This window comes from Dendropsophus ebraccatus, chromosome 8 (assembly GCF_027789765.1).
Source record: "Dendropsophus ebraccatus isolate aDenEbr1 chromosome 8, aDenEbr1.pat, whole genome shotgun sequence".
In the NCBI taxonomy this organism is placed as follows: domain Eukaryota; kingdom Metazoa; phylum Chordata; class Amphibia; order Anura; family Hylidae; genus Dendropsophus; species Dendropsophus ebraccatus.
Window position 1 is genome coordinate 121985600 of NC_091461.1, and position 13399 is coordinate 121998998.

Here is a 13399-nt window from a genome sequence, read left to right on the forward strand (position 1 = left end):
GAAGAGGTTATAGCAGGATGAGGGACGGAGAGGAGAGCTGGAAGCACCAAGGAGGAAATCCACCTGGAATGATAATCTGATACGTCCCATAGACGGACGCGGTAACGTCTGTGCAGCATTAAGGCTTCCATAGAGACCCTGCGGGTCATACGAGCTTTCATCATTACATATGATGGTATTTGATGGAATTGCCCTTTAAGGAAAAATAGAAGTAGAACTTCCACTCTAACTATAAATTGCTACTTTCATCTCTTGCATGTAATGGCCGTGTCCGTCACTGGGATCCTTCTGCTTTGTGTAAATAGATTGAAGTGTCTGTCACCGCCATGTAATATTCTCTCCTCCTTTAGATAAATGACGCTGCTGATTATTGGCGCTGGGGATACATGTATACACAATCACCGGATCCGCTGACGGCCGGCAACTCATCTGCCTCTCAGCCAGTAATAACTTCTCTACAGACAATGAACCTGTGCAGCATACAGATACACTATATACGGTATTATACACTATATACACACACACACACATATATATATATAAATACACACACACATATACTGTATATATATATATATATATATATATATATATATATATATATATACACACACACACATATATATATAAATACACACACACATATACTGTATAGATATATATAAATACACACACACACACACATATATATATAAATACACACACACACACACATATATATATAAATACACACACACACATATATATATATATATATAAATACACACACACACAGAAAAATAAGACAGGTTTTTTTCATGAACAACAATCCTATTCTTGTCCTCCATGGAGAAGCTTTATTTCTGTTTGAATTCAAGTTGTCTGGGGGGTAAAATTGTTCCGTTGTTATGGATAAAATAGCATAGCAGTTAATTAAAAAGATCACACCTACCGGCACAGGTCTATGTCTGGTCTGGACCGGGTGATATATACATCTCACGCGTTTCCTAGACAAAAAATACTGAGCGCTTTTTTAAGACGAGCAAAATTTTTCATAAATTCACCAAGCAAAGTGAGAAATACAAACAACTAAAACAAGATAGAAGAATCGCAGCCATTAGACTCAACAATAAATGTTCCCCTCTCCAGGTTTTATCTATTATACATTACTTTTTTTTAAAAACACAGGAAGTTGTCATGTCAAATCCCCATAGAAAACCTCTCCTGCTCTGGACAGTTCCTGACATGGACAGAGGTGGCAGCAGAGAGCACTGTGTCAGACTGGAGAGACTACACCACTTCCTGCAGGACATACAGAAGCTGATAAGTACTGGAAGACTGGAGATTTTTAAATAAATTATAAATCTAAATAACTTTCTGACTCCAGTTGATTTAAAAGAAAGAATTCTTCGCTGGAGTTCCCCTTTATTCTTCCTTTGCAGTAAATATATCCCTCATACCCACTTCTAAGACTATTTGACTGAGTAATGATCTATTCAGAACTTCACGTTTTCTGTGTTATAATTGTAATCAATGTAAATGACTCTCTAGTGATTTCTCACATGAAAGAGTCTTTCTCATTTGATCAGCGTCAGAAGGCTGTGATAAAGCCACAGAGCAGAACACAGCAAGGCGTGGATCCTTATTATGGGCACTGGATGAATATAGAGACATGTGACCCCCCCCCCCCCCCCCCCCCCCGGGGTGTCCGTGCATGGCGACCACTGTAATGAGTTCCTGTATGCTGAGAAGATCTTCAATGCAGAATCAAAGTAGGATGCGGCTCTGCGCCGGGCATAAAAAATGCATCAAAAACACATAAAACCTGCATCTGGCCGTGCGTCCAGGAGGAAACTCCCAGTCCTCCCAATAGATTTAACATAAAACATTTTCTGGATTGTAGAAACAAATGAGAATCCTCATAGATCAGTTGAAGGATTTTATGGAGAGTTTTGTTGCCTTCCAGTGAAATGAATGAAATGCTCTGAACCTTGTACGTCCGCCATCCAAACCATTCCCAATAGTTCTAAAAAAAAAAATTATAGTTTTAAAATTAATTAGAAATGTCCTATCAGTTTGTGTCTCCTCTGTGGATCTATGTCAGTAGTGGAGGCATGGAGGCAGACCACACAACTGCTACAGGGCCTGTGCAACAAGGGGGGCCCAGGAAAACTGTGGTCTGCCCCCATGGTACTAGCTGGTGCTCACAGGGCAACCCAGCAGCTGCCTAAACATCCCACCCGGGCAGCAAACACTGAGCCAAACAGTTTAGTCAGCTGCCACCCCCCGCCCCTTCCGGCCCCCGGACACAGAGCCACACAGCAGAGCCGGCTGCCACCACTGATACCCATTCCCATCCCACACCAGAGCCAGCTTTCACCAGCGATACCTTCTCCTCCCCCAGACACACCCAGCAGAGCCGGCAGAATCCTAGTTAGGCCCATGATTTATCTATCTCCATGGTAACAGACTACAGTCAAACCCTGTGTAGTCTTAGGCCTAACTTACTTGTTCAGTAGTTTTTGAGGACCGTATATTATGTCCGCAATCATACTCCGCAGTTCTCAAAAATATTTGTCTGCAGTGCGTCCATAGTGCATCTGTAATCCGTATTTTTTGCAGATGTGCAAAAAAAATGGGAAGGTGATGGTTAAATTAAGGAGATCCATATTTTTTGCGTACGTTAAAGATGTTTTATCTATAAAAATTATGGATTATTTCACAATCTGTGCCTCGATTATGGTCCGTACTACGACATGCAGATCTGTAAAACTAGTGAGTGGGAATAGCCATATAGAAATCAATGAATAAGGCCTCAGGATGTGTTCATAGGGCCTATACCCATGTGGTTTTTGGAGCAGAAACCACCATGTCAATAACCATGTGGTGTGAAACATTGACTTCAATGGGAGATGGGTAATTGTGCGGACATGTCACTTCTGAGGCCCCCATTGAAGCTTTTCCTGTGCTACTGCTCAAGGAGACATGGTGCAGTATTCAGACTATGCACATCCCCTCACACTGCCATCATACTACCTCAGACCTCTTACTCTACAATCGGTAGGTTACTACGATGTACGAGACAGGTAGAAGGAAGCATGGCTGCAGGATCAGACTACACAGGGTTTGTTTGTTGTCTGTTACCATGGAGATGTGTGGCTCTGCATGGCTACTGTAGACACCAGCAGGTAAAACATGTCGTCCTCTCTCCCATCCCCCCCGAATTCCCCAGACGGCTATTTACCTCAGTGTGAGATCATGTTACATGTTATATAAGGGCCAGAGGCGGTGCTGCTCTCGTGTACCCCCGCAGGTTATCCTGGAGGGTTCCCTAACTCCACAGGTACCGTACGCCTTACCCACCCGGTGACCCTGTGCTGAGATGGATGGGGGTCTCAGCCATTAGACACAGTGATCATACGTTTGGATGGGTAATAAATGCTGTTTGTAGTTCAATCAATTCACTTTAATTGAAGAGTAAATTACTTCTCCAGAGATGAATAACTTCATGGCCGCAACCAATTAACTTCATATCCTGAGTAATAATCCCGGTCACTGACTACTCCCTCCTCATTCATTACACAGCCGGATACTTCATATATACTGGGGCTGATAGGAGATAGGAGATAGATAGATAGATAGGAGATACATAGATAGATAGATAGGAGATAGATAGATAGGAGATAGATAGTTAGATAGATAGATAGATAGATAGGAGATAGATAGATAGGAGATAGATAGATAGATAGAGAGATAGATAGATAGATAGAGAGATAGATAGATAGGAGATAGATAGATAGATAGATAGATAGGAGATAGATAGATAGATAGATAGATAGATAGATAGATAGATAGGAGATAGATAGATAGGAGATAGATAGTTAGATAGATAGATAGATAGATAGGAGATAGATAGATAGATAGATAGATAGATAGATAGATAGATAGGAGATAGATAGGAGATAGATAGATAGATAGATAGATAGGAGATAGATAGATAGATAGATAGATAGATAGGAGATAGATAGGAGATAGATAGATAGGAGATAGATAGATAGATAGATAGATAGATAGATAGATAGATAGATAGGAGATAGATAGATAGATAGATAGATAGATAGATAGATAGATAGATAGAAGATAGATAGGAGATAGATAGTGAGAGATAGATAGATAGATAGATAGATAGATAGATAGATAGATAGAAGATAGATAGGAGATAGATAGTGAGAGATAGATAGATAGATAGATAGATAGATAGATAGATAGATAGATATAGTTCTCCCTGAGTTCAGTGATTGTTGTGTTTTGTTGGTCTATTTATCATTGCCCCAGTAGTCCGAATCCTGCTCCACACTGATGAGGGGCAAATACCCTGAAACTGCAGTCTGTGGATGGATGCCTAGCCTTGGTAACCCTTGTCTTATGTCGTTATACTCGCCACAGAGTTAGACTTTGACTCACAGGGGCCACCCTGGTGTTTCCCTATTTAGGTCCCAAAGCTCGTAACAGAGTGAGGACCTGAGGGACTACGTATCAGGGTGGTTTGGTGCTCTCCCCACTAGGAGGCACCCCTTGGCAATGGGCTTCCTTCTCTGGAGAGAGGGATATCTGGCTATTCCCGTGTTTTGAGACTCGTAACTGAGGCTCCACGGACCCCTTTTTTGCATAGATAGATAGATAGATAGGAGATAGATAATAGATAGGAGATAGATAGATAGATAGATAGATAGGAGATAGATAGATAGGAGATAGATAGATAGATAGATAGATAGATAGGAGATAGATAGATAGGAGATAGATAGATAGGAGATAGATAGATAGGAGATAGATAGATAGGAGATAGATAGATAGATAGATAGGAGATAGATAGATAGATAGATAGGAGATAGATAGGAGATAGATAGATAGATAGATAGATAGATAGATAGATAGATAGATAGGAGATAGATAGGAGATAGATAGGAGATAGATAGATAGATAGATAGATAGATAGATAGATAGATAGATAGATAGATAGGAGATAGATAGATAGGAGATAGATAGGAGATAGATAATAGATAGATGACACGTTGATCTGTATTGGGGAGATATAATAAGTCGTCTTCTGTATATCTTATAGCTGTCAGTCATCAGGGACACTGCTGCGGTCTGTAGGAGTTCAGCTCTGGGCTATGATCCGTGTCCATCCTGTACTATTATACAGTCAGGTAAATCAGACACCTCGGCCATTCCCAGGGATACAGACTATGAGGAGCAGAATGATGTATACCTGGACACTAAAGATATATAATATTTGTATATACAGTGGTACCTTGGTGTAAGAGTAACTTGGTTTAAGAGCGTTTTGTTTTAAGATCTCACAGTTTTTCAAAATAGTAACTTGGTGTAAGAGCATTGCTTTGGTGTAAGAGCTCCCTGTACTGGGTGGGAGGGGGAGTGGGGGAGGGGCATGGTCTGTATAGCAGGGTCTGCAGCTCTGTACTCTAATCCAGGAAGTCTCCCTCACCTTCCAAATCATAGCAGATCCACTTCAGGCTGGGGCTTACATCAGGGGACAGGACTGTGGAGGTAATCTCTCCATAGCTGTAACCCCTCTCTCCCCGGACAGAGAGCGCTGCATGTATGTGCCCACATCTGTCCTGCTCATTCCTTCCTACTCCCTGCAGTCTCTGTCAGCCCTTGTGCTTCCCATCCTCTCCATTACTGCTATAATGTACCTGCACTCACACTCAGTTATACACACTGCTGCTATAATGTGCTTTCACTCATACTCAGCTATATACACTGCTGCTATAATGTGCCTGCACTTACGCTCAGCTATACACACTGCTGCTATAATGTGCCTGCACTCACACTCAGCTATATACACTACTGCTATAATGTGCCTGCACTCACACTCAGCCATTCACACTGCTGTATAGAAAAGTTTTTGTCACTGTCTTCCTGCACAGCTCTGTGATTCTCACTTCCTGATTGATCCAGGCTAAACACACACCTTCCCCGTTGCTTTCAGGTGACCACACAGACCTCTGACAGCAGCCCTGCTTCTCTATTCTAGCCTGTTGTACTGCGCTCCTGCATTATGGGGATCTGCAGTTCCATCCTGTATCTACAAACTGCTGCTGTGTTATCAGGGTTATACAGTTACTATACATTATATACCACATGCTGCTATACTGTACAGTAACTTATATATCACATATCCAGCTGCTGTGTTATCAGGGTTATACAGTTACTATACATTATATACCACATGCTGCTATACTGTACAGTAACATATATATCACATATCCAGCTGCTGTGTTATCAGGGTTATACAGTTACTATACATTATATACCACATGCTGCTATACTGTACAGTAACTTATATATCACATATCCAGCTGCTGTGTTATCAGGGTTATACAGTTACTATACATTATATACCACATGCTGCTATACTGTACAGTAACTTATATATCACATATCCAGCTGCTGTGTTATCAGGGTTATACAGTTACTATACATTATACACCACATGCTGCTATACTGTACAGTAACTTATATATCACATATCCAGCTGCTGCTGTGTTATCAGGGTTATACAGTTACTATACATTATACACCACATGCTGATTGCTATACTGTACAGTAACTTATATATCACATATCCAGCTGCTGTGTTATCAGGGTTATACAGTTACTATACATTATACACCACATGCTGCTATACTGTACAGTAACTTATATATCACATATCCAGCTGCTGCTGTGTTATCAGGGTTATACAGTTACTATACATTATACACCACATGCTGATTGCTATACTGTACAGTAACTTATATATCACATATCCAGCTGCTGTGTTATCAGGGTTATACAGTTACTATACATTATACACCACATGCTGCTATACTGTACAGTAACTTATATATCACATATCCAGCTGCAGTGTTATCAGGGTTATACAGTTACTATACATTATACACCACATGCTGCTATACTGTACAGTAACTTATATATCACATATCCAGCTGCAGTGTTATCAGGGTTATACAGTTACTATACATTATATACCACATGCTAATTGCTATACTGTATAGTAACTTATATATGACATATCCAGCTGCAGTGTTATCAGGGTTATGCAGTTACTATACATTATATACCACATGCTGCTATACTGTACAGTAACTTATATATCACATATCCAGCTGCTGCTGTGTTATCAGGGTTATACAGTTACTATACATTATATACCACATGCTGCTATACTGTACAGTAACTTATATATCACATATCCAGCTGCTGTGTTATCAGGGTTATACAGTTACTTTACATTATATACCACATGCTGCTATACTGTACAGTAACTAATATATCACATATCCAGCTGCTGCTGTGTTATCGGGGTTATACAGTTACTATACATTATATACCACATGCTGCTATACTGTACAGTAACTTATATATCACATATCCAGCTGCTGCTGTGTTATCAGGGTTATACAGTTACTATACATTATATACCACATGCTGCTATACTGTACAGTAACTTATATATCACATATCCAGCTGCTGTGTTATCAGGGTTATACAGTTACTTTACATTATATACCACATGCTGCTATACTGTACAGTAACTAATATATCACATATCCAGCTGCTGCTGTGTTATCGGGGTTATACAGTTACTATACATTATATACCACATGCTGCTATACTGTACAGTAACTTATATATCACATATCCAGCTGCTGTGTTATCAGGGTAATACAGTTACTATACATTATACACCACATGCTGATTGCTATACTGTACAGTAACTTATATATCACATATCCAGCTGCTGTGTTATCAGGGTTATACAGTTACTATACATTATATACCACATGCTGCTATACTGTACAGTAACTTATATATCACATATCCAGCTGCTGCTGTGTTATCAGGGTTATACAGTTACTATACATTATATACCACATGCTGCTATACTGTACAGTAACTTATATATCACATATCCAGCTGCTGTGTTATCAGGGTTATACAGTTACTTTACATTATATACCACATGCTGCTATACTGTACAGTAACTAATATATCACATATCCAGCTGCTGCTGTGTTATCGGGGTTATACAGTTACTATACATTATATACCACATGCTGCTATACTGTACAGTAACTTATATATCACATATCCAGCTGCTGTGTTATCAGGGTAATACAGTTACTATACATTATACACCACATGCTGATTGCTATACTGTACAGTAACTTATATATCACATATCCAGCTGCTGTGTTATCAGGGTAATACAGTTACTATACATTATACACCACATGCTGCTATACTGTACAGTAACTTATATATCACATATCCAGCTGCTGTGTTATCAGGGTTATACAGTTACTATACATTATATACCACATGCTGCTATAGTGTACAGTAACTTATATATCACATATCCAGCTGCTGCTGTGTTATCAGGGTTATACAGTTACTATACATTATATACCACATGCTGCAATAATGTACAGTAACTTATATATCACATATCCAGCTGCTGTGTTATCAGGGTTATACAGTTACTATACATTATATACCACATGCTGCTATAGTGTACAGTAACAGATTCAGCTGCTTCTCATTGTTTCATCTCTTCTACATGTTATTCAGAATAAATAATAATTATTTTGGGGGGGTGGAACCAATTGTCTGCATATCAGTGATTTCTTATGGGAAAATTTGCTTTGGTGTAAGAGTGGATTTGGATTACAAGTGCTGTCCCTGAACGGATTATACTCGTAATCCAAGGCACCACTGTTATATATATATATATATATATATATATATATATATATATATATATACTCTTCTCTATACAGTAAATGTCATTGATAAGAGGGATCTGCCTCATTTGTATTCTCCTCTATCACTCGGCTGTTTGAGTTGCTTTTCCCTCCATCCTTTGTATCATGTGACTGAGCACTTTCCACCTTCTTAGTAAATCACGGATATGACTGATCCCCGCTGGCAGCGCCATATAACACTACATTTTCTCTGCGGGTGATAATAATGGCGGTATAGAGCTCTTCCTGATGGTAACAACAGGGCGGCTTCAGAAGTAGTCGTCCAGCCGCTGTATTTCTCTCCTGTAGCTCTTATGATCCAGTGTTCTCATGACAACACTTCCTGTCCAGTTTAGCAGGACTATTGTATCAATCAAATATCCATTCATGTCACTGTGCACATTCTGATATAACATGGTGGGAGAGATGGAAGCACAAACTGTACTATGGCAGCTAAACTACTGGAGAGCTGGGTTACGGTTATCATCATGGCGACACTAAGAGAAGACAAGGAGGCTGTGCTGAGCTGCAGTATGCGTGCCCCCTACTACCCTTCCTGGTTTGACTGAATGAATCCAGAGTTCAGTAATGAAAACCAATCAGGGAGGGGTAGAGGAGAGAGCAGGCATGCATACTGCAGCTCAGCCGGCTTCTAGGATTTTATAACTAATGTCTAAATATCACCCTATCAGCTATCTGCCATGTCTGCAGCTCTCAGCATGATGTACAGCTGACAGATTCCCTTTAAAGGCAAAAAGAGCAAAAAAAAAAAAAAATGTTTTGTTTTAAACAACTGGTGTCAGAAAGTTATATAGATTTGTAATTTACTTCTATTTAAAAATCTCCAGTCTTCCAGTACTTATCAGCTGCTATATGTCCTGCAGTAGGTGGTGTATTCTTTCTAGTCTGACACAGTGCTCTCTGCTGCCACCTCCATCCATGTCAGGAACTGTCCAGAGCAGGAGAGGTTTTCTATGGGGATTTGCTGCTGCTCTGGGCAGTTCCTGACATGGACAGAGGTGGCAGCAGAGAGCACTGTGTCAGACTGGAGAGAATACACCACTTCCTGCAGCATATACAGCAGCTGATAAGTACTGGAAGACTGGAGATTTTTAAATAGAAGTAAAATACAAATCTATATAACTTTCTGACACCGGTTGATTTGAATGACTATTTTCTTATGCTGGAGTACCCCTTTAAGCGGGCTGTTTGGGTTGGGGAACAATCAAACAATTGTAGGTGAGAGTAATTCTTGTACGAAGTGTGTCTGTCTTGTATACACCTGCGATACGTCACGCTATACTCACTATATACTCACTGTGACCTGCCCGTTTCCTCCTTTAGGTACAGAACAGAACTCCCTGGAGGGTCCCAGCAGGTCCAGCCAATCCACCGTCCCCAACGGCTTTAAGCGCCATTTTCTGAGCCATAAATTGGACTGTGACAACCAACCCCAGGACCCGGACAGATTGTTCCAGAGATGTTTCCTCGCCACTGTGACGACCATCAACGTCCAAGGCCCCTCCTGAGCTCGGCTGTCACTGCCGCCAGTATGTATGGATCACGTGCTGACAGCTCCATTACTCCCAGTGTATTTCCCGGAGGTTTCTGTAGTAATCCCAGCTACGTGCCATGCTGCGCTTTGTATGGGAATAACCGGCCGCCCCTCCCCCCAGCGTCATCCCACATAATCAATTTCACACAAAACAGAACGTTTATTCGGGTTTTCGAAGTTGCAGAATGTTCAGTAAAATAGTCTTGGAGAATTATGACCCCGGTCCCAAGACTTGGAATAGGCACCAATAGGAGTTATAGGCTGGACGTTCCACTCTAGACCATTTACGGAGAACGTCCTCATAAAACACGCTCATACAGAGATATCAGGAGAGGCTATTCAGAGCTGGAAGCCATTGATTTGCACAGTGATTGGCTTACAGCAAATAATGGAGGGATTCTGGCTTGATTTAAAGGAATAGTTCAGCAAAAATTTGCCAAAGAAAGTGCCAGAGATTTGTAATTTACTTTTATTAAAAAAATCTCCAGTCTTCCAGTACTTATCAGCTGCTGTATGTCCTGCAGGCGGGGTTTATTCTCTCCAGTCTGACACAGTGCTCTCTGCTGCCACCTCTGTCCATGTCAGGAACTGTCCAGAGCAGCAGCAAATCCCCATAGAAAACCTCTCCTGCTCTGCACAGTTCCTGACATGGACAGAGGTGGCAGCAGAGAGCACTGTGTCAGACTGGAGAGAATACACCACTTCCTGCAGGACATACAGCAGCTGATAAGTACTGGAAGACTGGAGATTTTTTTTATCAAAAGCAAATTACAAATCTAAGATCATCTGAGATGCCGGAAAATACCTGATCATTAGCTGATCGCATGTTTTAGCCTACTTTAAAATTTGTTCTTATCGGCTGCACATCTTCCTTGTATCATTCATGCAGCCGTGGAAACTGAAAGCGCAGATATGTATATATCCGTACTGTCACTTTTCAGATCACACAACTGTACATACTTACCTTCTGCGCTGCTGTGTGATCCGGCATCCCAGACAGGTCAGCCTGAAGATGCAGCAGCAGGATGGGAGAGCTGGAGAGTAGTACATACTTACCTTCTGTGCTACTGTGTGATCCGGCATGCCTGATAGGTCAGCCTGAAGATGCAGCAGCAGGATGGGACAGCCGGAGAGTAGTGCATTCTTACCAATCATGCTGCTGTGTGATCTGGAAACTGACAGCATGGATATATGCATAGCTGTGCTGTCAGTTTTCAATGCTGCACATACAACACAGCGATCGTTCTTTCGGCCCGGCCGCTCAATTGTGCAGTGTAAAGACACTAAAAACGAGCGCCAATCATGCTGATCGTAGCTCGTTTCCATCCGTCTTTGCACGGCCCCATGTTGGTCAGTGTAACGGGACCCTTAGTTTTAGGCAGATTGATATCTGTCCCTTTATGTCCAGAGATTTCCAGCAATGATCACTGACCAGAGCCAAATTGCTGCTACAGTCTTAAAGGGGTAGTCCACCCAAAAAAATTTTCTTTCAAATCAACTGGTGCCATAAAGTGCCAGAGATTTGTAATTCACTTCTATTAAAAATTTTTAAGTCTTCCAGTACTTATCAGCTGCTGTGTGTCCAGCAGGAAGTGGTGTTTTCTTTCCTGTCTGACCCAGTGCTCTCTGTTGCCTCCTCTGTCCATGTCAGGAACTGTCCAAAGCAGGAGCAAATCCCCATAGAAAACCTCTCCTGCTCTCCAGACTGGAAATAATACAACTTCCTGTTGGGCATACAGCAGTTGATAAGTACTGGAAGGCTTGAGATTTTTTAATAGAAGTAAATTACAAATCTCTGGCACTTCATGGTAGCAGTTGATTTGAAAGAAAAATTTTTTTGGTGGACTACCCCTTTAAGGTTCCCTATGACTTACATATGTCCGGCTTACACTTCCCTTATGTTCCTTACAGCAGCACCGTAGTGGGGATGTAGCGAGAAGAACCCCATAAGGAGAAATCTACAGTGACACTATGGGACTCTCTATATTCTTTACAGTAAGAGCGGTGAGACTATCAGACTCTCGATATTCTTTACTGTAAGAGCAGTGAGACTATGGGACTCTCTGTATTCTTTACTGTGAGAGCGGTGAGACTATGAAACTCTTTATATTCTTTACTGTAAGAGCAGTGAGACTATGGAACTCTCTATATTCCTTACTGTAAGAGCAGTGAGACTATGGAACTCTCTGCCACATGATTCATTACATAAGTGCAGGGGAGGCCGGGATGCTTTTCTTGAAGTTATGGACACTAGATTACAAGTGATAGGACGGTGATCCAGGGATTATTCTGATCGCAATTAGAGTTGGGATGGGACAATTGGGATGGGGTTTTTTATTCTTCCTCTGGATCAACACAGTAGGGTTTTTGTAGGATGAACGTGATGGACTCTTTTTTTTTTTTCAACCTTGTTAACTATGTTACTATGTTATTATAGTCTATCTATAGTACCTATACTATAGTTACTATCAGTCCGCTGGGTAGAGAAATCCCCACAATTATGCGGCTGTAGGGAACATAAGGGAAACCAATAAAATATCCCTGTAAGACCATGCATGACTATCACAGCGCTGACCATTATTGCCACCATTTGCCTGCCCGGCTGTGGCTGTAATGTCAGTAATGTGTATTCTTCTCTTTCCCCAGGTCATTGTGGTAGATCTCCATGTTGTCACACAGCTGCTTGGCTTTGATCTCCTGTGCCGCTGCCTTACCGCACACACACCGGACGTTCCATCAATAAACATTTCTATTGCCTCTTTTACTCTCTTTGTCTTTGTGTTATTTGTACTAATCTTTTCCAGGAACACGGTGACATTGCTTGGGAATATAATGGCCGGGCAGGCTCCGGCGGGTTTCTAATTACCAGGATCGCTGGGCTGATGAACGGGGCGAGGCGTCTGCCATTACCTGCTTCTGTCTCCCCTTTATATGATAACTGGCTCCATGCTTCAGGATGACAAACAACCTCCCCATAATCTCTGCAAACACAAACTCCGACATATCATACATAACCTATGAATAAAGAGGC

The 13399-nt window shown here is 41.2% G+C and overlaps 1 protein-coding gene across 1 annotated transcript in view; it reads left to right on the forward strand.

Moving 5' to 3' along the window:
* SHISAL2A (shisa like 2A) overlaps positions 1-13132 on the forward strand; it is a 36821-nt gene extending 23689 nt beyond the window's left edge. The window contains exons 3-4 of the mRNA XM_069979497.1: positions 10158-10363; positions 13015-13132. Of these exons, the coding sequence (XP_069835598.1) occupies positions 10158-10342 (185 nt within the window). The 3' untranslated portion in view covers positions 10343-10363; positions 13015-13132. The remainder of the gene's footprint in view (positions 1-10157; positions 10364-13014) is intronic.
* Positions 13133-13399: the final 267 nt, after the last annotated feature.